A 27,872-nucleotide genomic window follows, 5' to 3' on the forward strand; every position below is an offset into this window, starting at 1 on the left:
GTCAGATGCTTAACCGACTGAGCCCCCCAGGCGTCCCAAGTGTGTTCAATATTTAGCAGCACAGCACTGAAATAGGCTCAGAGAGATTTAGCAACTTGCTGAGGTTACACCGATGGTAGCAACTAGCAGATCCTAAGCCAGTTTCATTATTCTAAAGCCCACAGTCTTACCACTATGACCTCCCTAGAGACCCTTTTATATTGGGGCACAAGACTGGTCCCCTTACTTCATGACCAAAGAAACACCATGTTGCTCAATAAAAACTCTGGGATTGAGGGTGAGGGTTTTGCAGAGCTTTTCTTGAGGGCCTGGAATTCAAACATTTGACATTTCCATAGCTCAAGGTGGGTCCAGAGGGGGAAAACTGCATGACCCTACTGCTCTGTCAACAGGATGCTGAGATGTACATTTTACGTAAATAAATCGATGTGCGTGTTTTCCCCCATCTCCTCAGTGAATTTCATAAAGGAGAATAGTCAAGTGCTCATTCAAAGGATGGGAATGACTGTTATAAAGCAAATTGTGGACGAGCTATTTGTGTGGAATGTTCTGAATTACGAAGAAGTAAGTGTCATTTGCTGTGAGAAGGTTGAGCAGGATGCTGCAAGAGGGATCATTCACATGATTCTGAAGAAGGGTTCGGAATCCTGTAACCTCTTTCTCAAATCCCTTGAAAAATGGAACTATCCCCTGTTTCAGGACTTGAATGGACAAAGTAAGTATCAGTTTTCTTGTATCTGTTCTACAAACAGAATAAACCATGGAGAAGATTCATAATCCCCACGAGAGAGCCTCTGCCCTCCTCCCTCCTTACATCACTGGGTAGTGGGTTTTGGTTCTGCGAAGGAAAAAGTCAGACACTCTCAGAAAAAACTCCCATTATATCCCTTGTTGGTGAAGCCAAATAAGTAATGCCAGGGTCAGGGATTAATGATTTAGTAAAGACTCATTTCAAAATCAAACTGGATAATGAAGGCACTTAAATTAATCCAGTCATGGTTCTTGACATTCCTTAGGCCAATGCGGAATTGTTTTTAATAATATTATCATTAAATAATAACTTGTATTTTGTTTTATGATAGATTTTAATCAAGGTTAAGGCTTGATCTGGGGAAAGTTACCCCTAACCACCCCTCACGGCCCACACCACCCCACACCACCCCACTATTCTCACACACTTTCGAACTTAACCCAAACATAGACTCCTATTTCCAATTGACTGCTGCAAAGACCATGTGGTGGAAAGAAGGAAACAGAAGACAAAAGGGGAAGAGTAAATATTTGGAACCCTTTGTGCCAGCTCAGAACTGGAGAAGGAAAGTAAAGTCACCAATGGAGTATTCCCAACATAAATCCCTCTTCATCCTCCTGAAAACTTAAGTTCTGGGGAAACACAGAATTGGGTCCTCTAACCTTACCTCTTCTCTAACAGGTCTTTCTAAGCAGATGTCAGAAGAAGTCTTAGATGATTTGGCTCAGAGTCTAAAGTATTTATACAATACTCCATCTTTCCTGAACTTCTATCCTCTGGGTGAAGACTTCGACATTATTTTTAATTTGAAAAGCACCTTCACAGAACCTGTTCTATGGAAGAAGGACCATCACCATCACCGATTGGAGCAGCTGACCCTGGATGGGCTGCTAGACACTCTTCAGAGTCCCTGCATCATTGAGGGGGAATCAGGCAAAGGGAAGTCCACTCTGCTGCAGCAAATCGCCATGCTCTGGGCTTCCGGAACGTGTGGGGCTCTCACCAAGTTCAAATTAGTCTTCTTTGTCCGTCTGAGCAGGGCCCAGGGTGGGCTCCTTGAAACTCTGTGTGATCAACTCCTGGATATACCTGACACCATCAGGAAGCAGACTTTCATGGCCATGCTGCTGAAGCTACGGCAGAGAGTTCTGTTTCTTCTTGATGGCTACAATGAATTCAAGGCCCAGAACTGCCCAGAGATTGAAGCCCTCATAAAGGAGAACCACCGCTTCAAGAATACGGTCATTGTCACCACGACCACTGAGTGCCTGAGACACATCAGGCAGTTTGGTGCCCTGATTGCCGAGGTAGGGGACATGACAGAGGACAGTGCCCAGACTCTCATCCGAGAAGTGCTGATGAAGGAGCATGCTGAAGGCTTGTTGCTCCAAATTAGGAAATCCAGATGCTTGAGGAACCTGATGAAGACCCCTCTCTTCGTGGTCATCACTTGTGTAATCCAGATGGGGGAAAGCGAGTTCCACTCCTACACACAAACAACACTGTTCCGCACCTTCTATGACCTGCTGATACAGAAGAACAAGTACAAACTTAAGGGGCTGGCTGCAGGTGACTTTGCTCAGAGCCTGAACCACTGTGGAGACCTAGCTCTGGAGGGTGTGTTCTCCCACAGGTTTGATTTCCAACCGGAGGACATGTCCAGTGTGAACGAGGATGTCCTACTGACAACTGGACTTCTCTGTAAATACACAGCTCAACAGTTCAAGCCAAAGTATAAATTCTTTCATAACTCCTTCCAGGAGTACATAGCAGGACGCAGACTCAGCAGTTTGCTGAAGTCTCAAGAGCCAGAGGAAGTGACCAAGGGGAAAGGTTATTTGCAGAAAATGGTTTTCATTTCAGACATTACATCCAAGTATAGCAACCTGCTCCTGTACACATGTGGATCATCTCCTGAAGCCACCAGGACTGTTCTGGAACACCTTGCAGCAGTGTATCAACATGGCAGCCTCCTTGGGCTCTCCGTCACCCAGAAGCCTCTCTGGAGGCAGGAGTCTATACAAAATGTGAAAAACACCACCGTGCAAGAAACTCTGAAAGCCATAAACATCAGTTCCTTTACAGAGTGTGGCATTAATCTATTCCATGAGAGTATATCCAAATCAGACCTGAGTAAAGAATTTGAAGCTTTCTTTTGTGGCAAAAGCTTATATATCAACTCAGAGAACATCCCCGATTACTTATTTGACTTCTTTGAACACTTGCCTAATTGTGCAAGTGCTCTGGACTTCATTAAACTGGACTTCTACGGAGAAGCTATGGCTTTGAGGGACACGACCACAGAAGACACAAGCAGGACTCAGGAAGGGTCCTCAGAAACCTACATTCCCAGCAGGGCTGTGTCTTTGTTCTTCAACTGGAAGCAGGAATTCAAGACTCTGGAGGTCACACTCCGGGACTTCAGCAAGTTGAATAAACAAGATATCAAATATCTGGGAAAGATATTCAGTTCTGCTAAAAACCTCAGATTGTGCATTAAGAGATGTGCTGGTGTGGCCGGAAGCTTTAGTTTGGTCCTCCGCACCTGTAAGAACATTTATTCTCTCATCCTGGAAGCCAGTCCGCTCACCATAGAAGATGAGCAGCATATCACATCCGTGACAAACCTAAAAACCTTGAGTATTCAGGACCTACAGACTCCACGGCTTCCAGGTATTACAAACATCAGCAGTTTAAGCTATAATCAAGCCTGTTTGGGTACCATGGAAATATTAGATATCATACAGTTTTGCTTTAAATTTTCGAATAGTTTCTTTTTTATTTTTAAAAAATTTTAATGTTTATTTTTGAGAGAGAGAAAGAGAGAGACAGAGCATGAACAAGGGAGGGGCACAGAGAGAGAGAAAGAGAGAGACAGAATCCAAAGCAGGCTCCAGGCTCTGAGTTGTCAGCGCAGAGCCCAACCTGGGGCTCGAACTCATGAAGCACGAGATCGTGACCTGAGCCAAAGTCAGATGTTTAGCCGACTGAGCCACCCATGGGTCCCTGAATTTTCTAAAAGTTTCAACCAGATGTCAGGACTTGGAAGAGAGGTAGGAGGACTGAGCAAGAGAGGTCCATAAGGGGGTAGACTGTCATATGGGGAGGCCCTAGGGAGAATTCCCAGAGCTGAAGCTATACGGTCTGACTGAATGGCAATATAGTTTATATGGTAGTGTGTGTGTGTGTGCGCGCGCGTGCGTGCGTCCATGTGAGGTAGGTTAAGCTCATCTTCACTGACCTGTCCCCCTTCTCCATCTCCATCCATTACCCACTGCTTCCCTGCCAAATGGCACCCCTCCCCACTTCAATTCTGGGAGGAAATCCAGCCTGTAAACTCATCACTTGCAGGAGCTGGTAGCTAATTGTGTTGCTGGATTCTCATCCAGGAGATTGCAGAGCATACCCCCCCCCCCCCAACGCCAACTATATTTCATTCTGAAAAAAGATTGTGGGGACAGATTTTGTCTAACATGAAGAAATTTCAGATCTCAGACACATACAAGTTGAGCCAATCTTCCTCAATAAAGGCAAATTTTCCCCAAATGCAAAATACTATTAAAGGTGAATGTCTGCCTTACCTGTACAGACCAGCTTTACCTGTGTAGACCAGCCTGTTGACTCGAACAGGGGATACTTTGTGGTGTGAACCTACAGGCTGGCAGGAGCCTTGCTCTACTTGACTGTAATCCAAGATTACTTTTCATTTGCAATAGATTTCTCATCAAGCTCTGCCTCATCTGTCACCCTGTAAAGGAAATTTCATATCACTTTAAAAATCTAGAATTTGGGGGCGCCTGGGTGGCTCAGTTGGTTAAGCGTCCGACTTCAGCTCAGGTCACGATCTTGCGGTCTGTGAGTTCGAGCCCCGCGTCGGGCTCTGGGCTGATGGCTCAGAGCCTGGAACCTGCTTCTGGTTCTGTGTCTCCCTCTCTCTCTGCCCCTGCCCTGTTCATGCTCTGTCTCTCTCTGTCTCAAAAATAAATAAACGTTAAAAATTTTTTTTTTTTAAATCTAGAATCTGGGGCGCCTGGGTAGCTCAGTTGGTTAAGTGACTCTTGATTTCCACTACTGGTTCATGGAATTGAGCCCTTGGTGGGGCTCTGAGCTAACAGTATGGAGTCTGCTTGGGATTCTCTCTCTCCTTCTCTCTCTACCCCTCCCCCGCCTCGATAAGTAAATATTTTGAAAAATCTAGAATCTCTTGCACAGATAATCTTTGCAACCTTCTACTTAATGCAGGAATCCCTTCCATAAGGTTCGGCATAGTCACCAAGACTTCATTTAGATTACCTTCTGTGTCAGGAAGTTCACTATCTCCTCTTGATGGCTATTCCTTTCTGCTGATCTTGCAAACTGTCACCTCTATGCTGAATTTAGCCTACATATTATGTAGAGTTTTCTTTTGAATGTTTGCCAATATTTTGTTCTTAATTTTTAAAATTTATTTTTTAAGTAATATATTCACATGATTCAAATTATAAAACAATCTACAGTGAAACCTCCTTCCCTTTCACATCCCCCAGCCATGACCCTTCTGCCGGAGTTGTCAGCAATTTGACACTGGGAGATTGCAGTGTGAAAACACAGGTTACTCATTTCTCTTGACAATTGTAGGTCCAGCAACTGTGGGCCTGCATCTTCACTTGGTAACAATTGGTAGAGCTTCATGAACTTCTCCTGTGCCCTTTGGACAAGATACATAATATCCACGTGGGCACAGTGCCCACCTGTTCTACTTCTTGGAATGACATTATCTCCCTGGACTTGTTGACATTTGAGTTTGTAATCAGTGCTCACTCTTTCTTATAGCTAAAAATTCAGTTCCCTGACATTTCTACCCAAGGTTGATTTCTATTTTTGCCCTCCACATCTCTTCAGAATATTCCTAGTTCATCTGTTTCTTTGCTGAATAGTATTACATTATATGGACATGCCACAGTTTATCTCATCACCTCTGAAAGACACGTAGGTTATTTCCAGTTTGGGCGATTATAAACAGAGATACTATAAATGTTTGTATGCAGGTTTTTGTGTGAAACACAAGTTTTCAAATCACTCAGGTAAATACCTAGGAGTGGGATTGCTAAGCCATATGACAAGTGTTTAACTTTTTTTTTTTAAGTTTATTTATTTTCAGAGAGAAAGAGAGCAAGCACAAGTTGGGGAGGGGCAGAGAGAGTAGGGAGAGAGAATCCCAAGCAGGCTCAGCACTGTCAGCACAGAGCCTGATGTGGATCTTGAACTCACAACCAAGAAATCTTGACCTGAGCAGAAATCAAGAGTCAGATTCTTAACCCACTGAGCCACCCAGACACTCCCAACTTTTTTTTAAATGTTAATTTATTTTTGAGAGAACGCAAGCAGGGGAGAGGCGGGTGGGGACAGAAAATCTGAAGCGGGCTCTGTGCTGACAGCAGCGAGCCTGATGTGAGGCTCAAACTCATGGTCACTACCTGAGCCGGAGTCAGACGCTCAACTGACTGAACCACCCACGTGCCCCTCGTGCTTGTTTAACTTTTTAAGAAACTTCCACGCTATTTTCCAGTTTGTACCATCTGACATTTCCAATAGCGATATATGAGGGGTTTAGCTGCTCTGCATTCTCACTAGCACTTACCATCCTGTCTGTGTGTGTGTGTGTTTTATTTTTGTCATTCTACAATCGCCTTAAAATAAGAAAAAAAAAATTGACAACACCAAGGGCTGACGAGGATGTAGAGCAACTGGAACTCTGGGTGTAGTGTTCTTTCATCATACTTATCTGATAAAATAGAAAACTCTTTATAGGTTTGTTTGCCAACTATATACCTCTTTGGCCAAGTATCTTAAGTTTTCATCCATCTGTTGATTAGGTAATTTATCTTCTTAATGTTGAGTTTTGAGTGTTCTTTATATGCTCAAATATGTATGAAGAATACCAGTCCTTTGTCAGATAAGTGATTTGAAAACATTTTCTCCCAATCTGTAGCTAGTCTTTTCATTTTTTAAAAATTTTTTAATATTTATTTATTTTTGAGAGAGACAGAGACAGAGCATGAGTCGGGGAGGGGCAGAGAGAGAGGGAGACACTGGATCTGAAGCAGGCTCCAGGTTCTTGAGCTGTCAGCACAGAGACCGACGCAGGGCTCGAACCCATGGACAATGGGATCATGACCTGAGCTGAAGCCGGACACTTAACCGACTGAGCCACCCAGGTGCCCCTAGTCTTTTCATTCTCTTAATAGCATCTTTCATAGAACAAAAATTTTAGATTTAGTTGCAGTCATTTTTTTCTTGTACAAATCAAGCTTTTGGTGTCATGTCTAAAAACTTTTTGCCTAACCCCAGGTCATGAAGATTTTCTCCTACCTTTTTTTCTTAAAGTTTACATTGACATTTATGATCCATTTGGGTTAAAGTTTATATAAAATATGATGCTTAGATCAAGGTTCATTTTTCTTGCATATGGATATCCAGTTGTTCTATTCATTGAAATGACTATTCTTTCATGTTTGAATTGCCTTTGTACTTTTGTCCAAAACCATTTGGCTGTGATTATGTTGGCTGTGTTTCTGGACTCTATTTGCCTATTGATCCATCAATTGCCAGTACCCTTGTCTATTCCTTGATAATTTCATCTTGTCTTAGTAACTGTAGCTTTATAGGAAGTCATAAAATTGAATAGTGTTGTTTCTACAACTTTATTCTTTTTCAGAATTGTTTTTTATATTCTGATTCCTTTGGCTTTCACATTGTTTATATAATCAAAAACTTCCTGGATATTGGTTGGAATTATATTAAATCTATAGGCCATTTTAGGGAGAATTGATAACTTTATTTTGTTGAATCTTTCAATCCATGAGCATGGTTTCTCTTTCCATTTATTTAGATTTTCTTTTATTTCTTTTATCATAATTTATAGTTTTCATCATGTTCATCCTGCATATGTTTTATCAGATTTACACTTAACTTTTTGATTCTTTTGCAGTTACTATAAATGGAATTTTAAAAAATTGGTTGCCAAATATTTATTGCTACTATATAGAAATGCAATAGATTTTTGTGTATCAATCTTATAATCTACACATTTGCTACACTCACTTCATGTCACTTCCAAAAAGAACAGGTTTATTTCTTCCTTTCCAATTTGTTTTTATTTTATTCTCTTGCCTTATTGCACTGATTATGACTTGCAGTGCAATGTTGAATAGGAGGGGTGAGAGTGAACATCCTCCCTTGTTCCTGATGTTAGCAACAAAGCATTCAGACTTTCACCAGTAAGTATGATATCAACTGTAGTTTTTTTGTAGATGACTTTTATCAGGTTGAAGAAATTTCCTTCTATTCCTAGGTTGCTGAGAATTATTATGGATGTATGTCAGATAATGTCAAATGTTTTTTTCTGCATCAACATACTTGATCATGTAGTTTTTCTTCTTTAGATTAATACATTGAATTACATACATTGATATCCAAATATCAAAACAGCTCTGCATTCTCTGTATAAAGCCCACTTGGTGGTTGTATAATATTCTTTTTATATATGGTTGAGTTCTTTAGTAATATTTTATTGAGGATTTTGCTTCTATGTTCATGAATGATACTCGTCTTAAGTTTTCTTTTGTTTTATTCTCTTGGTCTGGGATTTATATCATTTAATGATAGCATCATGAAAACCTTACAAGTCTTATTATTCAATTTCCAAGTATTTGGAAATTTCCTTGTTATCTTTCTGTTATTATTTTCTAGTCTAACTCCATTATATTCGGAGAACATGCTTTTAGCTAAAGAAGATGCCCATCTCTGACCAAAAAAAACAAAAGCAAAACACTCTTGTGTCAATTTCAGGAGCATTTCTTGCCCATGGAGCAGCTAAAATTTTTTGATTGGTAACAAAAATCTAGTAAATGACAAATGAAGATAGTCAATTCTTTTTTCTTTTTCCAGGTGGTCTGACTGACAGCTTGGGTAATTTGAAGAATCTTATGAAGCTCATACTGTACAACATTAAGATGAATGAAGAAGATGCTATAAAATTAGGTCAGATTTTTATTTTCTTTGTTATTTTTATTAATGTAAGTTTGATAATAAGAACAGTTAACTTAAGACTCCTAGACACTGGTTGTGTCTGTATAAGGCAAGGATGCCTTTATCTACTTGTGTTACATTGATTTTCTAGACGTTTTTCTCCATGGCCATTCCAATCCTTCAGCACCATTTTATGTAAATTGCACACACGTAGACTGTAACGCTTTGGGGGACAGAAGCCATGATATGTTTTTATCTTCCTGGCTGATTGACTATGTTTATATTTGAAGCATAGAAACAGTATAAAAAAGTTTATACTGTGGTTTCATAATTAAATAAAGCTTTGTAAATGGAATGGAACACAAGAAGGAATGTGGACCAAGAAAACCCAAACAGTACGAGCAGAATGTGTGGTTTGTCACAGGGAGCCAGCCTCTCCAGGACAGGGAGAATTCCCATTGAAGCTGTTTTCCTCCAGTGTCCCTGCTTTCTGCCCCCTCCCCCATGGCTCTTTTTCCCCCCACTGTTTGAGCCCTCAGTTAAATGTTCCTCAGCCTTATTCTTTTTTTATTCTGCTTCCTGCCTAAAGACAACCTTATCCTACAAGTGAAAAATGGCTGCCCTTTTTTTCATTACATGGCCTATATAAGAATAATCAGATTAATTCAGTGTTCAATAAACATCTGTTGCATGCTTATAAATTACTCAGAGTATTAGAGCTGGAAGGAGCCTCAGAGCATCTAGTTCAACTCTCTCATTTTACTGCCACTGAAACCTAGAACAGTTTATTGACTTGCGCAAGGTCTCACTAATTGGTACAAAGGGTTCAAAAATACCTATCTCAGATGATCTGGTCCCCAGGAACCAGTCTGAGGCAGGGGGCGCCTGGGTGGCTCAGTTAGTTAAACATCTGACTCTTAATCTCAGCTCAGGTCTTGATTTCAGGGTTCCGAGTTCAAGCCCCACGTTGGGTTCTGTTCTGGGTATGAAGCCTACTTTAAAAACAAAAAAAGGTGGGGCGCCTGGGTGGCGCAGTCGGTTAAGCGTCTGACTTCAGCCAGGTCACGATCTCGCGGTCCGTGAGTTCGAGCCCCGCGGCAGGCTGATTGCTCGGAGCCTGGAGTCTGTTTCCGATGCTGTGTCTCCCTCTCTCTCTGACCCTCCCCCGTTCATGCTCTCTCTCTGTCCCAAAAATAAATAAAAAACGTTGAAAAAAAAATTAAAAACAAAAAAACAAAACAAAAAAAGGAACCTGTCTGAGCTTAAATAGACAAATCTAAATTTATTGTTTATTAAAGGGTTACTATGCATAGGTTAGACACTACACTAGGTACTTTTACATACCTTTTCTCATTGGATCCTCATAATAGTCCCAGGGCATAGGTATAATTATCCCTAAATCCACAGCCAAAATGTTGAATAACCTGTCCAAGGTTACACAATTAAAGTATGGGATCCAGGAATCAAACTGACTGCAAAGCTCATGTTCACAACCCCTAAACTATATAGTTGACTATAAACAGTTACACTAGAAGCACACCAAGCACTAGAAGTCCCCATGCTACCCCTCTGAATTTAGACTCCACCCCTCCTAAAATTTGGGGGGAGATTAAGAGAAAGTGCTCATTCAGAATATTTCATCTTCATCCTACCAAAAATATGGTAAAAGGCACACATTGATATGCATTAAAATACTGCCCATTTACTATAGTTTTTCTCATGTTACTGAGAGAATGACCTCCACATAGGTGACCTTGGTATGGTCCAGGATATTGGAGAGTAATGGTTGAAAGAAGAACAACTCTCTTCAGCTTTTATAACTCAAGGTCTCTAGAGACAGAGTGTGGCAAGATCTGTGTGCAATTGTTCTTTGCCTTCTTTTCAGTCCATCAGTCTATGTTTAAATCAAATTAACTTGGTGTCCTAATGTATTTCCTTTCCTACTTTTTGCAGCTGAAGGTCTGACAAACCTGAAGAAGTTGTGTTTACTTCATATAACCCACTTGTCTGACATTGGGAAGGGAATGGATTACATAGTAAAGTCTCTGTCAGCTGAACCCTGTGACCTTGAAGAAATCCAATTAGTCTCCTGCTGCCTGTCTGCCAATGCTATGAAAACCCTAGGTAACTGTTGCCTGCATTAAGTGAATGAGAACAGTGTAAGAGAACATGTGATACTTTCATACTAATGCATGTTAAGTCTCTCAAAAGGAAATTTAATTTTTAGAGAAACTGGAAAAGATAATAAAGACTTCCAGGTAATATCTAGCCTGTTTTTAATGATCTTCTCCATGACTGGAATGAAAATGGAGAATTAGGAGAACATTTCAGAATAATGGAAGATATTATAATTTTATGATATGGTGAACAAAAAGAAAAGAATAGGTGCTTGAAGCTTGGCACATACTCTGTTATATAATAACTGCCTAATAAATATTTAGATGATGGATAAATAAATGATTGAGAAGCAGAGAGAGAAGGATTTTCTTAAATGTTCTCAGGCCATCCAATTCTTTCCCACTGCCCTTTTAAAATGCAGCTAACGTACATTAATATAAGAGTTGAGTCTTGGGGTGCCTGGGTGGCTCCGTCAGTTAGCGTCCAAGTCTTGATTTTGGCTCAGGTCATGATCTCATGGTTTGTAAGATCAAGCCCCATGTTGAGCTCCACACTGACAGTACAGAGCCTGCTTGAGATTCTCTTTCTGCCTCTCCTCCACTTGTGCTCTATCTCAAAACAAATAAACTAAAAAAAAATTTTTTAACTTAAAAAAATAAACTTAGGGGCGCCTGGGTGGCGCAGTCGGTTAAGCGTCCGACTTCAGCCAGGTCACGATCTTGCGGTCCGTGAGTTCAAGCCCCGCGTCGGGCTCTGGGCTGATGGCTCAGAGCCTGGAGCCTGTTTCCGATTCTGTGTCTCCCTCTCTCTCTGCCCCTCCCCCGTTCATGCTCTGTCTCTCTCTGTCCCAAAAATAAATAAACATTGAAAAAAAAATTTTTTTTAATAAAAAAATAAAAATTAAAAAAAAAATAAACTTAAAAAAAAAAACTGCTCGGAATCTGTAAAATGAAATCATTTGTATGCTACTATAAACCAAAAGCTAGAGAAACCCATGATTAGAAGAGGCTAAACACTAGGAAAACAAGGATAAGTAGGATCCTTACTTCTCTACCTGATCCTGAAAACAGACAGACTTAGAACTATAAATAGCAGCTGTACTCTTTTTGAGAGGAGTTCCATGGGTTTTTTATGTTAAAGCACCAAACCCCAGAGGTTATTTTACTCTACAATTGAGTAAAAGTGATAATAGCTGGGGCAACTGGCTGGCTCAATCAGTACAGCATGTGATTCTTCATCTGGGGGTCATGAGTTCAAGCCCCAGGTTGGGTGTAGAGCTTACCTAAAAAAATAATTTTAAAAACAGCTAATAATAATAATAATAGCTAATAGTTTAATAAGAGTATATATCATGAAAAACCTCTTTTAATTAGAGATATTTCTTATTAGTCTTGATAGGAGAAACCTCAATTAGATTAAACAACCATGATAAATACCTAATGTAAAGAAAAGAACTAAGCAGTTTTTAGCTAGAGTGATGTTATTCTACGATTAACGTTTGTGCGTAAAATAATTTTCCATATTTTTTACCTCAACATAATTATATCTTTTGCAGACAGCATGGAATTGAGTCTTGCTTTTTGGGGGGAAAAAAAAAGTCCAGTCTTATTTCTGCCTTTTAATTAGTGCTTAGTCCATTTACATTTAATGTAATTATTGATGTGGATAGATTTTCATCTGCCATTTTGCTATTTGTTTTCTAATTTTCTCACCTGTCTTTTTTTTTTTTTACTTCCTAAGTTTTTATTATTAACATCACAACTATGACATTACCAAAATCATTTAAATTAAGATAAACAAAGAACTGCTCATTTCATCTGTTTTTGTTGTTGTTCCTTTGTTTCTCCTGCATAAGGACATTTTAGAATTGGAAGCAATCTTACATTTTATCTAGTTCAACTTCCTTGTTCTTTGTTTTTAAGTTTTTGTGTGTTTTTTTTTAAAGTTTATTTTTGAGAGGGAGAGAAAGAGGGTGTACAGGTAAGGGGCAGAGAGAGAGGGAGAGGGAGAATCCTGAGGAGGCTCCACCCCACCAGCACAGAGCCTGATGCAGGGCTCAAACTCAGGAACTGTGAGTCAGACACTCAACTGACTGAGCCACCCAGGCGCCCCTCAACTTCCTCATTCTAAAGATGAAGCTTCAGTGGAATCTTGGAGAAATGGAGTGACCTTCCTATAGATATGTAACAAGTATATTTTATGCTGCATTAGGCTTTACATGAAGTTTATTAGAGCTTAGGACTGGAAATATCTATCTGTCCATTTAGTCATAGCCATGAAAGTTCAGGGTTAAATCTAGCCAGATATCTTTGGGAATAATTAAATAATTTAACTAATCAGGTCAAATAATGATGTGTATGCTGTCAACAAAGAAGACAAGGACTTAGGATTCTCCTAAGGATATTTTTTAAATGCATATATAGTTCTGTAAAAGCCTTTTAATTTTGGATTGAAATTTTTTCCCAGCTCAGAATCTTCACAATTTGGCCAAACTGAGCATTCTTGATTTATCTGAAAATCACCTGGAAAAGGATGGAAATGAAGCTCTACATGAACTGAGTAAGAATAACAATTTAGCCAAAATCATATAGTTGAATATATGTACTAGATAGTCAGAAACACGTATCTGGGCCCTGATGTTTTTTGGTCCGTGTGTGCCTTACTATACGTCCCTCAAGGGACACAGACCAATGACTTTGAGCTACCAGTTTTCACACGCTCATCACACCTGAGGCTCCCAACTGCTTGCTTCATTCTAGGGGGCCAGTGTCTGAGACTAATTGATATTCAAAACAAATTTGTTTAAGGAGTTAATAAGATTTTTATTTTATTTTCTTTTCTTAATGTTTATTTATTTTGGAGAAAGAGACAGAGTGGAAGCAGGGGAGGAGCAGAAAGAAAGGGAGTCACAGAATCTGAACCAGGCTCTGAGCTGTCAGCACAGAGCCTGATGTGGGGCTCAAACTCACAAACCTGAGTTTGAAAGATCCTGACCTGACCCAAAGTCAAACACCTAACTGACTGAGTCACCCAGGCACCCCAATGATAAGATTTTTAAAGTGTGATAGTGATATTGTGATTACATTTTTTTTCTTTTTTTCTTTTTAAGAACTATATGGGGCACCTGAGTGGCTCAGTCGGTTAAGCGTCCACTTCAGCTCAGGTCATGATCTCAAGGTTCGTGAGTCTGAGCCCTGCACTGGGCTCTGCAGAGCCTGGAGCCTTCTTCAGATTCTGTCTCCCTTTCTCTCTGCCCCTCCCCCGCTCACACTCTGTCTCTCAACAATAAACATTAAAAAAATAAAAAATTAATTAATTAAATTTAAAAAAGAACTGTATTTACTGTCTGAGATTTGCTTTAAAATAATTCAGGAGAAAAAGAATTAGGTGAGGATGAAGGAAGCTTGTCCATAAACTGATGTTTGTTGAAGGTTGGCTTATTAGTACATATAGTTTCATTATACTATTCTGCATAATATTTGTATACTCTTGAGTACTTTCCACAAAAATAATAACCAAAATTCAAGTAGATTCTCATCACATCACCGCACAATGAGTAGGCTGTAGAGATAAAGACTATTCCTTTTCCCACATCCCTTCATTCTTCATCAAGAAGAATCCATTGAGATGATTCAATTCCTGCATTGCTCTCTGGTTCTTGAAGTTGACAGGCTGTACATCCTGGAACAGCTGACTGTGCTCATGTTGCCCTGGTGGAGTGATGTACGAGTTAGTCTGACCAGGCTGTTGGAGCAACTGGAGGGGGCCCTGCGGCTCATCAAGCTTGGGCTGAAAAACTGGAGACTCACAGATGCAGAGATTAGAATTCTAGGTAGGTACATACATACAGAGCCAAGAGAAAAGAAGTGAGCTCTAACAAAGCTCTTAAGTTGGTTTTAAAAATTAATTAATTGTATTTATTTATTTACCTTCTCTTTTTGTTAAGATTTTATTTTTTAATGTTTATGTATTTATTTTGAGAGAGAGAGAGAGTGTGTGTGCCTAAGTCAGGGCAGGGGCAGAGAGAGAGGGAGGAGAGAGAGAATCCTAGGCTCCATGCTGTGAGTGCAGAGCCAGACGCAAGGCTTGATCCCATGAACCATGAAATCAGAATCTGAGCTGAAATCAAGTGTCAGATGTGTAACTGACTGAGCCACCCAGGTGCTCCAAGATTTTATTTTTAAGTAATGTCTACACCCAGTGTGGGGCTTGAGCTCACAACCCTTAGATCAAGAGTCACATTCTCTACCAACAGAGCCATCCAGGGGCCCCACCTCCTCTTTTTGTACAAGTATATTTAAAGAGCATTCAAGGAGTATTAATTAATCAAGAGATTAAGAAGTAAAATGATTTAAACATTTTAAAACATTTATTATGAGAGAGAGACAGAGACAGAGAGAGGCAGAGAGTGAGGGAGACAGAGAGAATCCAAGCAGGCTCTGTGCTGTCAGAGAACCATGAGATCATGACCTGAGCTGACATCAAGAGTCAGGTGCTTAACCGACTGAGCCACCCAGGAGCCCCAAGGAGTAAAATGGTTTAAAACACTGGCCTGCCTTCAGGTTTTTAAGCATTAAAAAGTATTAAAGGAAAAACATTCCCATTACCTGAGAAGGTATATTATGTTTAGGAATTGCTCTTCCTACCCTTAACTGTCTGAAATTCAGCAATGCTCCTCCAGTTTGGGGAAATATTTTTAAGTTACCTGTTGGGTATTTAAAACATGTAAAGGTAGAGGCACCTGCATGGCTCAGTGGTTGGGCGTCTGACTCTAGATTTCTGCTCAGGTCGCCATCTATCGGTTCGTGGGATCAAACCCGTGCTTGAGATTCTCTCTCTGCCTCTCGCTCTGACCCTCTCCCATGCACCCATGTGCTCGTGCTGTCTCTCTCTCAAAGTAAATAAGCTTAAAAAAAATATAAAGGTAAATGCAACTTTATCTAAATGGGATCACTGAATATCTTTAAGCAATTGTGATATAATCCAGGAACAAATAGAGATATAGAAATGACTGAAGATTCCATTAACCTCAGGCAGTTGATGAAAGGTCTTCATTCTACCTGTGTGTTATTAATTTCTATGTAACAGATTACCCCCCAAAACAGTGTCTTAAAATAACTATAAATGTTATCTCACAATTTCTGTGGGTGAGGAAAGTGGTAACCGCGTGGTTCTGGCTTAGGCTCTGTCACGAGGTTGCAGTCCAGATGTTGGATGGGGCTGCCGGAGGATCTGCTTTCTGGGTGGCTCCCCAGTGGGTTGGCAGGTTGCCCAGAGGCCTCAGTTTCTCATCCCTGGACCTCTCCATAGGCTGCATGAGTGTTTTCACAGTGTGGCGGCTCACTTCCCTCAGAGCAAGAGATGTAAGAGAAAACCATTTAGAAGCTGCAATGTCTTTTATGAGCTGGCCTTGGAAGGTCATTTCTGCTGTATGCTGTTGGTTACTTGGGTCAGCCCTATCCACTGTGGGATGGGACAACACAGGGGAGAATATAATAGGATGTGAGGATCACTGGCCCCATCTTAACTGCTGACTACAATACCATCTAAGGCAACATTGGTGAAAGCAACCTTGACTTTATTTCTGTCACAGATTGTCTAGAATATATTTGTAGTGTACAAAATTATGAAATTTATGCTTTTAGCCATTTTAAGTGTGCAGTTCTGTGGTATTAAGGACATTCACATTTTTGAGCCACCACCGTCACATCCATCTCTAGAACTTTTTCATCTTCCTTGACTAAACCTCTGTACCCATTACAAAACTAACTCCCCACCTACTCCTGTATTTAAAACCTTTTCTCCTAGAGATGCATATGTCTCTAAGTGCTTAGGCTGCTCCAGGGTTTTAGCCTTCCCTAATGGTGCTTCAAATGCTGGATTTTTTTCTTCCCTTAATTCCTAACTCTAACTTTACTCACTCCTTTAACCCATCAAATCATGTAATTCTGGGTGTCATTCTTACAGATCCCTTCTCTATTCTGGGTGATTTTGGAGGCAGGTGGCTTCTGTGACAGGCTAATTAGTTAGCTAATAAATTATCCCTGTCAGGTAACTTCATACCTTAAACAAGTTGGAAAGGATATGTGTTTTTTTCTTCCAAATTTTTATTGAAATTCAAATGAGTTCATACATAGTGTAGCATTTGGGTCAGGAGTAGAATTTAGGGATTTGTCGCTTACATATAACACCCAGTGCTCATCACAAGTGTCCTTAATGCCCATCACCCACTTAGCTCATCCCTCCACCCATTTCCCCTCCAGCAGCCCTCAGTTTGTTCTCTATATGAAGAGTTTCTTATGGTTTGTCTCCCTATTTTTCCTTCCTTTCCTCTATGTTCATATTTTGTTTCTTAAATTCCACATGAGTAGAATCATATAGTATTTGCCTTTCTCTGACTAACTTATTTTGCTTAGCATAATATACTTTAGTGCCATACACATCATGGCAAATGGCAAGATTTCATTCTTTCTGAATGCCAAGTAATATTCCGTGATAGGTATAGATATAGATAGAGAGATAGATAGAGAGATAGATATTTGGCTATTGTTGACAGCACTGCTATAAACATTGGGTGCATATACCCCTTTGAATCAATATTTTTGTACCCTTTGGATAAATACCTAGTAGTGCAATTGCTGGGTCATAGGGTAGTTCTATTTTTAACTTTTATTTATTTATTATTTATTTATTTATTTATTTTTAATTTTTTTTTTCAACGTTTATTTATTTTTGGGACAGAGAGAGACAGAGCATGAACGGGGGAGGGGCAGAGAGAGAGGGACACACAGAATCGGAAACAGGCTCCAGGCTCCGAGCCATCAGCCCAGAGCCTGACGCGGGGCTCGAACTCGCAGACCGCGAGATCGTGACCTGGCTGAAGTCGGACGCTTAACCGACTGCGCCACCCAGGCGCCCCTATTTTTAACTTTTTGAAGAATCTCCTTACTGTTCTCCAGAGTGGCTGCACCAGTTTGCATTCCCACCAATAGTGTAAGAGGGTTCCCCTTTCTCCACAAGGGATGTGTCTTTTTCAGGCCACTGGAAAGTGTGTAGAATTAGAATCATTTGTTTGGGAGGCATTTTTAGGTAGAGGCCTTTTAGCATCTTTCACATATTTAAGTAGTTAGCTGCCTGATTTGCCCACTTCTCAGGCTGGCCAGTGAGACCAGAGAAAGAGACTGTACATTTAATTAAGTAAGAACTGAGCTAGGCAGTAATTTGTCACTTGACTTTAGTTGCCCAGGGCCTTATAGCCTCCACATGTAAATGAGAAAAATAAGAGTAACAAAAGGCAGCTGACTCTTGGAAATTGAGCTGTAACAATGTACCCTCAAATGCAAGTAAAAAAAAAAAAGTATAAAATGAACAACTCAAGAGCAGTAACTACTTTATTCTCAAAGTGTTTTAAAGAAGAACTTGTGGAATTATCATTACATCCCTAATAACAGATAACATTATCCCTGTTTTATAAAAAGGCAGAGACATAAGGTAGTCATACTAAAGCAGGAAAAGAAAGGGTTGCAGACAGAAGAGCAAGAGTTGAAGATGTGGGGAGACAGTGTGGCTGCTGGTCCCTACCCTAGTCCCCTCCAGACATTACTTTCACCTCCCACAAATAGGAAAAGCAGTCTGCTTGTGCTTGAGCCATAAGCTGGAGTGAAAACCAAGTATTCTCTGCCTTTGGTCTCTCCCAGGTGATGAGGCTGCTATCTAGAGGCTCCATCTTTGTGAAATGGTGAGTGCCCTGCTTTTGGGGTCAGATCTGCCCACCCTTTCCACTTGATAGATGGATGGCCTGTAGCAACTAAAAGTCTCTGAGCCTCGGTCTGCTCATCTGTCAAGCGAGAGTCACTGTAATACCAACCATATTAGCAGTTACTGTGCCACTCAGTTATAAAACTAATGTATATAAAGTAAGAAGTTCAACATTGACCCATTGTCTATGTTCAATAAACGGTACCGTGATCATTTTCCTCGGTGGACTTCAAGATACTAGGCTTATCTTCCTTTTTTAAAAAAAGCTTCCTCAGCCTGCAAAACAAATAAAATTTATCAAAATAAACCCTGCTTGCTTCATGTATAAGACCATTCACAATGGAACCTCAACTTATCTTCCTCTTCACCTTCATCTTCTGCCATGCCTCCCTACTTACATGAGGTTCCATACTCACAGACTTCTGTTGTTCCCCAAAAGTGCCTTTGTACACGCACTTTCTCCAGAACATCCTTTCCCTTCTCTAACAGTCCCTGTAAGACGTAACTGAAATATCTCCTCCTTGGTCACATACTCTTCCTATGCTCTCTCTTCTGCCATATGTAACTTGGATGTCTGCTTTAAGCCTCTTGTCCAGAGTCTTTTAAACTGTTTTTGATTATGACCCACAGTTAAAAAATACATTTTATCTTATGATCTAACATACACATACATACACATTAAAAAAGTTTCACAGAAAGTGATTATCTTATGCCATGTGTGACACAAGCTGTTATTTTCTATTCTTTCTGTTCTGTTTCACTTAAAATAGATGCTGATTGCAACCCATTAAATTTATTTCACACTCCTCTAAAGGAGGGGACACCCTGAAGCTTACAAAAAACACTGCCCTAATACATATCCTGCCCAGGATGTCAGCCTAGATCCAGGGCTTCTGTTTCCATGTCACTTTGGCTGTCTCTACTCCCATGTGTGTCTGGATCTGTGTCACCTAGCCTTCTGCAGAGGTTCCTTTCCCTCTTTTCCAAGAGACTTGGACAGGGAGAACAGTCACTTGTCATTTTCTATAAGAAGGGCCCAGGATAATTACAGATATAGCAAATATACTGAGCGCTTGTGGGTAATTGTGATAGTTCTTAGCAGCAGATTATGTTAAATGTAATATTGGTGCTTCCATACTCTCAGAGATATTTAACCAATTCTGTCAATTCAGGTTCCAAGTGCCACTCAATTGCCTTGCCGTCTCCCATCTCCATCTCTCATAGTCCCCTATGAAGCTGCCATAGTCCCCAGTATTATCAGTCAATTTAGGCATTAACATTTAATGATGGGTATGTGTGACAGATGCAATAGTGAAATGAAGAAAGTGCAATGAGAGAGAGAGTCTCTAACTGAAGAAAGACGATCTAATGAGATGGAGGGAGAAAATGAGATGTGGATGTGAGGTATGAAATTAGATACAGTAGTTGGAATGTACTTTCCTGGAAAAATTCTAAGCCTGGGTTGTCCCTATATTTCAACTTTTTCTGTACACATACTCAGGATATTGGGGAATATCACACAATTTGGCAGATAGGTATGCTACAATTTCATCAAAAACATTTAGAAGTGAATGGCAAGAAAACACCACCAAAACTTGTGGCATGCAGCAAAAGCAGGGCTTGAATAAAATTCTCATAACCTTAACTCTTTATATGAGAGAAGACCAAAATTAGTAAGTTTCTAATTTAAGAAGCCAGAAAAACATCAGAGTAAACCCCAAATCATAAATATAAGTCAATGAAACAGAAAATAAAAATACACTAAGCAAGATTAATAAAGCTTGAAGTTGGTTCTTTAATAAGAGTAACAAAATAAATAAAAGTCAAGCAAGACTGGGACACCTGCTGGCTCAGTCAGTAGAGCAGGAGACTCTATTTTTTGTTTTCAATATTTATTTTTGAGAGAGAGAGAGAGAGAGAGAGAGAGAGAGAGAGAGAGAGTGGGGGAGGGGCAGAGAGAGAGAGGGAGACACAGGATCTGAAGCAGGCTCCAGGCTCTGAGCTGTCAGCACAGAGCCCGACGTGGGGCTCAAACCCACGAACCGTGAGATCATAACCTGAGCCGAAGTCAGACACTTAACCAACTGAGCCACCCAGGTGCCCCAGAGCAGGAGACTCTTGACCTCGGGGTTGTGAGGTCAAGCCCCATATAGAGCTTACTTAAAAAAAAAAAAAGTCAAGCAAGACTGAGAAAGAGAAGATTGAGCGACATAAATAATTTCATTAGTCAAAATAGAGACAGGCACATGTAGTAGTAGCTTTATTCATTATCACCAAAAACTGGAAGCAACTGAGATGTCCTTCAATGGTGAATAGATAAACAAACTGTGGTCCAGCCATACAATAGTGTATTATTCAGTGGTAAGAAGATATGAGCAAGAACCCATGAGAAGCCAAAGAAGAAACTTAAATACATAGGGCTAAGTAAGAGAAACGAGTCTGAAGAGGCTACATAACATATGAAACCAACTGCATGACATTTTGGACAAGCACAGCAAAAAGTTCAGTGACTGTGGATGTTCACCTAAAGAAAATGAAAAGACTGATTTGTAAAGATAATAGACCTCTGTGTTTATTGTAGCATTATTTATAATAGCCAAGGTATGGAAGACACCTAAAAGTCCACTGAAAGGTGAATAGGTAAAGATGTGGTATGTATAGACAGTGGAATATTACCCAAACATAAAAAAGAATGAAATCTTATCATTCACAACAATATGGATGGACCTAGAGGGTATTATGCTAACTGAAATAAGTCAGAGAAAGGCAAATACCCTATGATCTAAAATCTAACAAATAAAACAAATAAACAAACAACAACAATAGAAACAGTCATAGATACAGAGAACTGGTGATTACCAGAGGGAGAAGGTGGCAGGATGGGTGAAATAGGTGAAGGGGACTTAGAAGTACAAACTTTCAGTTATACAATGCAAATTCTGAATTCAGAATGTTAATAATTTATTTAAAAGAAATATGGAGAAGAAAAGCTTCAAAATTAGAGCATGCTGCCTGTCAAGAATTTGCATTGTATAACTCAAAGTCGTGGAGATGAAAAGTATAACCTAGGGAGCACAGGGAATATAGTCAATAATAACTGACCAATGGGAACCACTTTTATCATGATGAGCATTGCATAATGTATGTAATTGTCAAATCACTGTGTTGTACACCTGAAACTAACATAATATTATATGTCAGCTATACTTCAAGTTTAAAACAAAGTTCAGGGGTTTCTAGGAGCTCAGATGAAAGGGAAGAAGAACCAGAAAATCACTTAGGGGGCCCCTGGCTGGCTTAGTCAGAAGAACATGTGACTCTTGATCTCAGGGCCATGAGTTCGAGCCCCACGCTGGGTATAGAGATTACTAAAAAAAAAACAAAACAAAAATCAACTTAAAAACAATCACTTAGTAGGTCTGAGAAACCTGATGATGGAATGAGGAATCCAAAACACTCTAACTGTATTACAAAGTGTGAATCAACCTCATTAGGGGATAAAGGACAAAGATGCTGTCATAAATAACTTAGGAAATGAGTGGTCTGTAAAACTAAAGGCAAAATAAACTGCACATAAGCACTGTACTCTAACTTATAAAGTTATATTCAGTTGGAGTATAGATTATTTTGATACTGCTATATACATTTACACTGGAATAATTAAGTAAATGGATGGCAGATGGTGGGACCCAGGGTTTTCATTGCTGTGGTAGGAATCTACAGCAAGAGAAGAAGGCTAGTATAATCCATGTGGGTATGGATTAGAATTGGAGACATCAGTATGGACTCATTTCATGTTTACCTTAATATATATGGTTACATCTAGAAAAAATATACATAGCATACTGTGAAATAATAGAAAATAAATATTGGTCTCTGCCCCCAGTTCCTGGTACAATGCCTGAAACCTCTGTAACTTCCTAAGTGATAACACTCTGGGTGGGCTCCTGGATGGCTCACCAGAAAGACCAAGCCATGATTAGAAGCTTGCAATTTTCATGTCCACCCGTCATCCTCCAAAGAATAGAGAGGGGCTAGAAACCGAGTTAACAATTTATCATGCCTGTAGATAGTGACTTTCTCAGTGATAGTTAGCAAAGGGAGAAGAGTAGCTTTACATATGATAAACTGAACATAAAGTCCCAACAGTACAGGATTAAGGGAGCTTCCAGGTTGGCAAACAAAGCCACACTGGGAGGGTAATGCACCTCAGACTCCATGGGGACCGAAGTTCTTGTGCTCAGGATCCTCCGAGACCTTGCCCTATATATCTCTTCATCTGGCTGTTCATCTGTATCCTTTGCATATTCTTTAATAAACTGGTAAATATAAGTGTTTCCTGGAGTTCTAGTGTTTCCTGTAGTCGCTCTAGCAAATTAACCAAACATGAGGAGGAGCATATGGGAACCTCCAATTTGTAGCTTAAGCAGACAGAAGCTGTGGATAACCTGGGGACCTACTACTTGTGATTGGCATCTGAAGTGGGATGGAAGCAGTCTTGTGGGACTGAGCCCTTAACCTGTGGGACCTGACACTCCTTCCAGGTAGACAGTGCTAGAATTGAGTTAACTTGTAGGACACCCACCTGGTGTTGCACAGAATTTCCTGGTGGGGGGAAAAGCCTCCACACATTTGACGACCAGAAATGTCTGAAGTGTTCTGTATGCACAGTAAAGGAGACACACAGGAAGGAAACTGGAAGTAGAATGAATTGAGTTTTTGTTACACATATACATACACATATTCTTTGCTCTGTCAGCTGAGAGGGCCTAGAAGCAATGATACCTCAGAAGCCATAAGCACTCCTTGTACCCAGATCTTGAAATCTAATACCATTCTCTAATAAAAGGAACCAGGGCACTTTGACAAAATGGCTGATTCTAGGACTAGGGCAGGAAATGTATAAGCCTAGAGCATCCTGTAGTGTGAGAAAAGTATGGAAGTGCTCAAAACATAGAAACAAAAAACAAACAACAAAAACCACCCACAGTAACAGGAGGAAGTCAAAGTGACACAGAAACCAACTAAAAGTGCTCATAGTAGTTAAAGCTGGAACTGAAACAATAAAATAAAGTAGAATTGGATGATATCCCAAAGCATAAAATATCCATGAGTCCATAGTGACATAAATAAATTACTGAATAAATAAATAAATGGGGGAGGAGATAAATCTCTCATGCAGAACTGCAAGTAATTATGTAGATAACTTTGCCCACAAGAAAGTGGAGTATAACTCCCACTGCTTAAGTGCAGACTGCACATAGGGACTTCCTCAGTGACAGTATACAATGGGGAGAAGAAGAGTAGCTTTACAGAGGATAAACTGACCACCACCTTACCCATATGATCAAGGTGAATCTTAGCAGTGACAAATCATGCTGACAGCATGCACCCTGGACATGCTATAATAAAAATGGTACTCTATGCTTCTGTGATCTTCCTCCCCAAATGCATAACCCCAATCTAATCATGAGAAAAACATCAGACAACTCCTACAAAATACCAAAAGTCCTCAAAACTGTCAAGGTAATAAAAAACGAGGGTCTGAGAAATTGTCACAAGACAAGAAGTTCTATGAAGAACCTAAGGAGACATGATGATTAAAGGTAATGAGAAATCCTGGATGGGATCTTGGAACAGAAAAAAAGACACTGGTAAAAACTAAAGAAATCTCAATACACTATCGACATAAGTATCAATACTGGCTTATTGATTATAACAGATATGCTAAGATAATACAAAATTTAAAAAATAGGAGAAGCTGAGTGTGGAGTGTATAGGAATTCTGTGTACGGCTTGCAATTTTTCTATAAATCTAAAACTGTTCTAAAAAAGTAAAGTTTGTTTAAAAAATCAAAGGCATTGGGGCACCTGGGTGGCTCAGTTGGTTGAGTGTCTGACTTTACCTCAGGTCATGATCTCATAGTTTGTGAGTTTGTGAGACAGGCTGCTGTCAGCCTGTCAGTGCAGAGCTCACTTCAGATCCTCTGTCCTCCTCTCTCTGCCCCTCCCCTGCTTGTGTTATACACATACACACACACACAAAGGCAAAAAAGGAGTCATAATTATAGATAACTCAGAGATTTAAAAGATATGGAAACCCATCAACTATGACACAAACAAATTTGAAAGCTTAGACAAGGAAGACATGTTTTAGAAAAATATAATTTACCAAACTGTTTCAAGAATCAGGAGAAAATCTAAATAATCCATAGATATAATATAAATGGAAGATATAATTAAACTTTTTTCCATAAAGAGAAAAACTAACCTGCGAGGCATTTTTTGGCTAGTTTCACTATTAGAGAATCCTCAAAGTAGTAACTGTTACAGGAAAGATCAACTGGCGGAAGCTAAAATCAGTGGGCAAAACTTCGAGGAGAAAAAGGTTATTAGTATCTCACCTATGATATTTATCAATTAAAAAGGGGAAAATTACAAATTTACAATAGAAAGCCTGGCACACCCCACTTTAAACAAGAGATAGATTGAAAGACATCCCATGGTCCTGGAGTAGAAGACATTATACTGCCAAGATGGCAATACTTCCCAAATTGATATACAGGTTCAGTGTGATCCCTATCAAAATCTCGGCTGGCTTCTTTCCCAGAAAGTGACAAATTAATCTTAAAATTCATATGAATACTCAAGGAACCCAGAATAGCCAAAACAATCTTGAAAAGTAGAACAAAACTCAAATACATACTATTCCCAATTTTAAAACTTACTACAAAGCTACAGTAATTAAGACTGTGTGGTACTGGAATAAGGATAGATATATCCACTGAATAACCACAGGCAAGAGAATGATTTTGGACTCCTACCTCATACCATACAAAAAAATTAACTCAAAATGCATCAAAGATCTAAAGGTAAGAGCTGAAACTATAAAAAATTCTGAAGAAAATCTAGGAGTAAATTGTCATGACTTCAGGTTAGGCAAAGTCTTTAGATAGGACATCCAAACACAAGTAAGAAAAAAATAAATAAACTGGACTTCATCAAGATCACAAACTATTGTGCTTTAAAGGGCATCATCTAGAAAGTGAAAAAAGAACCCACAGAATGGCAGAAAAACTTTGCAAATCATTATTTTCTATATTATTGTGTAAAATATATAAAGAACTCTTACGACTCATTGATAAAAAGACAACTCAATTTTTAAAATGTTTGTTTAGAGAGACAGAGCACAAGCAGGGGAGGGGCAAAGAGGGAGAGAGAGAATCCCAAGCAGGCTCTGTGCCATCAGGGCAGAGTCTGATGTGGGGCTTGAATGCACAAACCATGAGATCATGACCTGAGCCAAAATCAAGAGTCAGATGCTTAACTGACTGAGCCACCCAGGTGCCCCAAGTAACTCAATTTTTAAAACAGGCAACAGATCTGAATAGACGTTTCTCCAAAGAAGATATATAAACCGTCAATGAGCCAGAAAGGATGCTCAAAATCATCAGCCATCATGGAAATGCAAATCAAAGCCATGATGAAATCCTTCTCATCCACTTAGGAAAACATTCTGGCTTTAAATTACTCTGTTAAGTTCCTGTGAGTTGGTAAGATCTGTTCTCCTGCTAGTAGAGAAGGAGAAAAGCTACTCTTTAGGGAAGGAGCCTTATACAGAGACACAACAAGTGGCAACCAGTATTTTGGCTGAGTGCATGCTATGCTGGGAAGCACATGAAAAAAGGGGAGGAGCCTGAATGGATATGAATATGAAGTTCAAGACAGCAGGGAGAAAGCTGCTTACAAGGAATAAAGAAGGGCTCCTTAGGGGAAAGAGGAAGAGAGAAGAAAGTGATGCCCTTTGTATGAGTTAGGCTGGGCATAGGCTTAAGCTGGTATAACTAGAGACCCACCTACACCATGGCTTACAGAACACAGAATTTTATTTCCCTCTTCTGTTAATAGTCCCAAAGTGAGAAGTCTAGGCAGGTGGGTGTTGTTTTGTGCAATCTTTCAGACCCAGAAACCTACTTTTTTTGACTCCTCTACTCCTTAGAGTTTGACTTTGACTTCATGGCTAGGATGTCCACCTTCTCTTTGTAGGAGTGCCCTATTCTGTAAGGAATGGAAGAAGTTCCTGAAGAGCCTAGGGTGCATTAAAAAAAAAAAAAAGGCAATCCCAAAGATCCAAATCTTGAGATACTGAAAGGGTCTCACTTAATCTTACGATTAGGAACATTCCATACCCAGAGAAACAACAGTTAGTATTTGCTTCTCAAAAAGAGGAAATGACTTAAGATTGAAGTCTGACTCTAGTTTTGAAACCAGTGACAAATATTTAATAGCATCTCTCATACCTCATTTTTTTTTTTTAATTTGAGAGAAAGAGAGAGAACACAAGTGTGGGAGAGGGGCAGAGGGAGGCAAAGAGAGAATCTTAAAAGCAGGCTCCATGCTCAGGGTGGAGCCCAATGCAGGGCTTAATCCCATGACCCTGGGATCACGACTTGAGCTGAAGTCAAGAGTCGGATGCTTAACTGACTGAACCACCCAGGTGACCCTCACACTTTAATTTTAAAGCAATTTTCCATTTCCTGGAAGAATCAGGAAAAGTAAAAAAATATGTAATTCATTTATATTGGTTTGCTATATTGCTACTAATTACTATCTATCAGATTCCCTTACACTTTAGGACAAATATAACTTGTAAACATAATGGAACAGATTCATAATCACTGCCCTATCTATAGAGAATTCTAATTTCTTTCTGAAGCAAAGGATTGGTTCAAACAGCCATTTCTCTTAAAAAATTATTTCACTTCTAACATACTTACTTCTGTTTTTTCACCCAGGTGCATTCTTTGAAAAGAAACCTCTGAAAAACTTCCAGCAGCTGGATTTGGCAGGAAATTGTGTGAGCAGTGATGGATGGCTTGGCTTCATGAACGTATTTGAGAATCTTAAGCAATTAGTTTTTTTTTACTTCAGTACTACAAGATTTTTACCTGATGCAGCATTAGTCAGAAAACTTGGCCATGTGTTATCTAAGTTAACTTTTTTGCAAGAAGGTAGGCTTGTTGGATGGCAGTTTGATGATGATGATATTAGTGTTATTAAAGGTGCTTTTAAACTAGTAACTTAAATAAAAGTCACCTTAAGCCCATGAATGCTCTGGGGACCCCATTACTTTCAGCCTGGTGACCTAAAAATCTTTGCTCATCCAGTGCAAGAGTCTGAATGTATATGACAACCCATTATATAGCCTAAAAATTTTCTTCTTGGGGGGCCTAGG

General features: G+C 39.7%; 1 protein-coding gene and 1 long non-coding RNA gene across 2 annotated transcripts; one reads left to right on the forward strand and one right to left on the reverse strand.

The window, feature by feature from the left end:
* Nucleotides 1-27,743, forward strand: NLRC4 (NLR family CARD domain containing 4). Its single transcript, XM_043604191.1, has 7 exons — nucleotides 1-715; nucleotides 1,433-3,424; nucleotides 8,681-8,773; nucleotides 10,715-10,885; nucleotides 13,346-13,438; nucleotides 14,544-14,711; nucleotides 27,433-27,743. The coding sequence occupies exons 1-7, from the start codon at nucleotides 394-396 to the stop codon at nucleotides 27,720-27,722; spliced, it is 3,129 nt and encodes a 1,042-aa protein (XP_043460126.1). The 5' UTR covers nucleotides 1-393; the 3' UTR covers nucleotides 27,723-27,743.
* On the reverse strand, nucleotides 3,217-17,126 carry LOC122497274. Its single transcript, XR_006301069.1, has 3 exons — nucleotides 16,016-17,126; nucleotides 4,333-4,499; nucleotides 3,217-3,296 (listed from the first exon to the last, which is right to left on the reverse strand). It is a non-coding gene; the product is annotated as an uncharacterized LOC122497274 (long non-coding RNA).
* Nucleotides 27,744-27,872: the final 129 nt, after the last annotated feature.

The sequence above is a fragment of the Prionailurus bengalensis genome, chromosome A3, assembly GCF_016509475.1.
Source record: "Prionailurus bengalensis isolate Pbe53 chromosome A3, Fcat_Pben_1.1_paternal_pri, whole genome shotgun sequence".
NCBI classification, from domain to species: domain Eukaryota; kingdom Metazoa; phylum Chordata; class Mammalia; order Carnivora; family Felidae; genus Prionailurus; species Prionailurus bengalensis.

What these genes read in the sequence shown, in the direction of transcription:
- NLRC4 (XM_043604191.1), top strand. Translation starts at nt 394, where the DNA reads ATGCTGAGATGTACATTTTACGTAAATAAATCGATGTGCGTGTTTTCC. An exon ending in ACAGACTCCACGGCTTCCAG is followed by an intron (nt 3,425 to 8,680) that starts GTATTACAAACA and finishes TTCTTTTTCCAG; the next exon opens with GTGGTCTGACTGACAGCTTG. An exon ending in TGCAGAGATTAGAATTCTAG is followed by an intron (nt 14,712 to 27,432) that starts GTAGGTACATAC and finishes TTTTTCACCCAG; the next exon opens with GTGCATTCTTTGAAAAGAAA.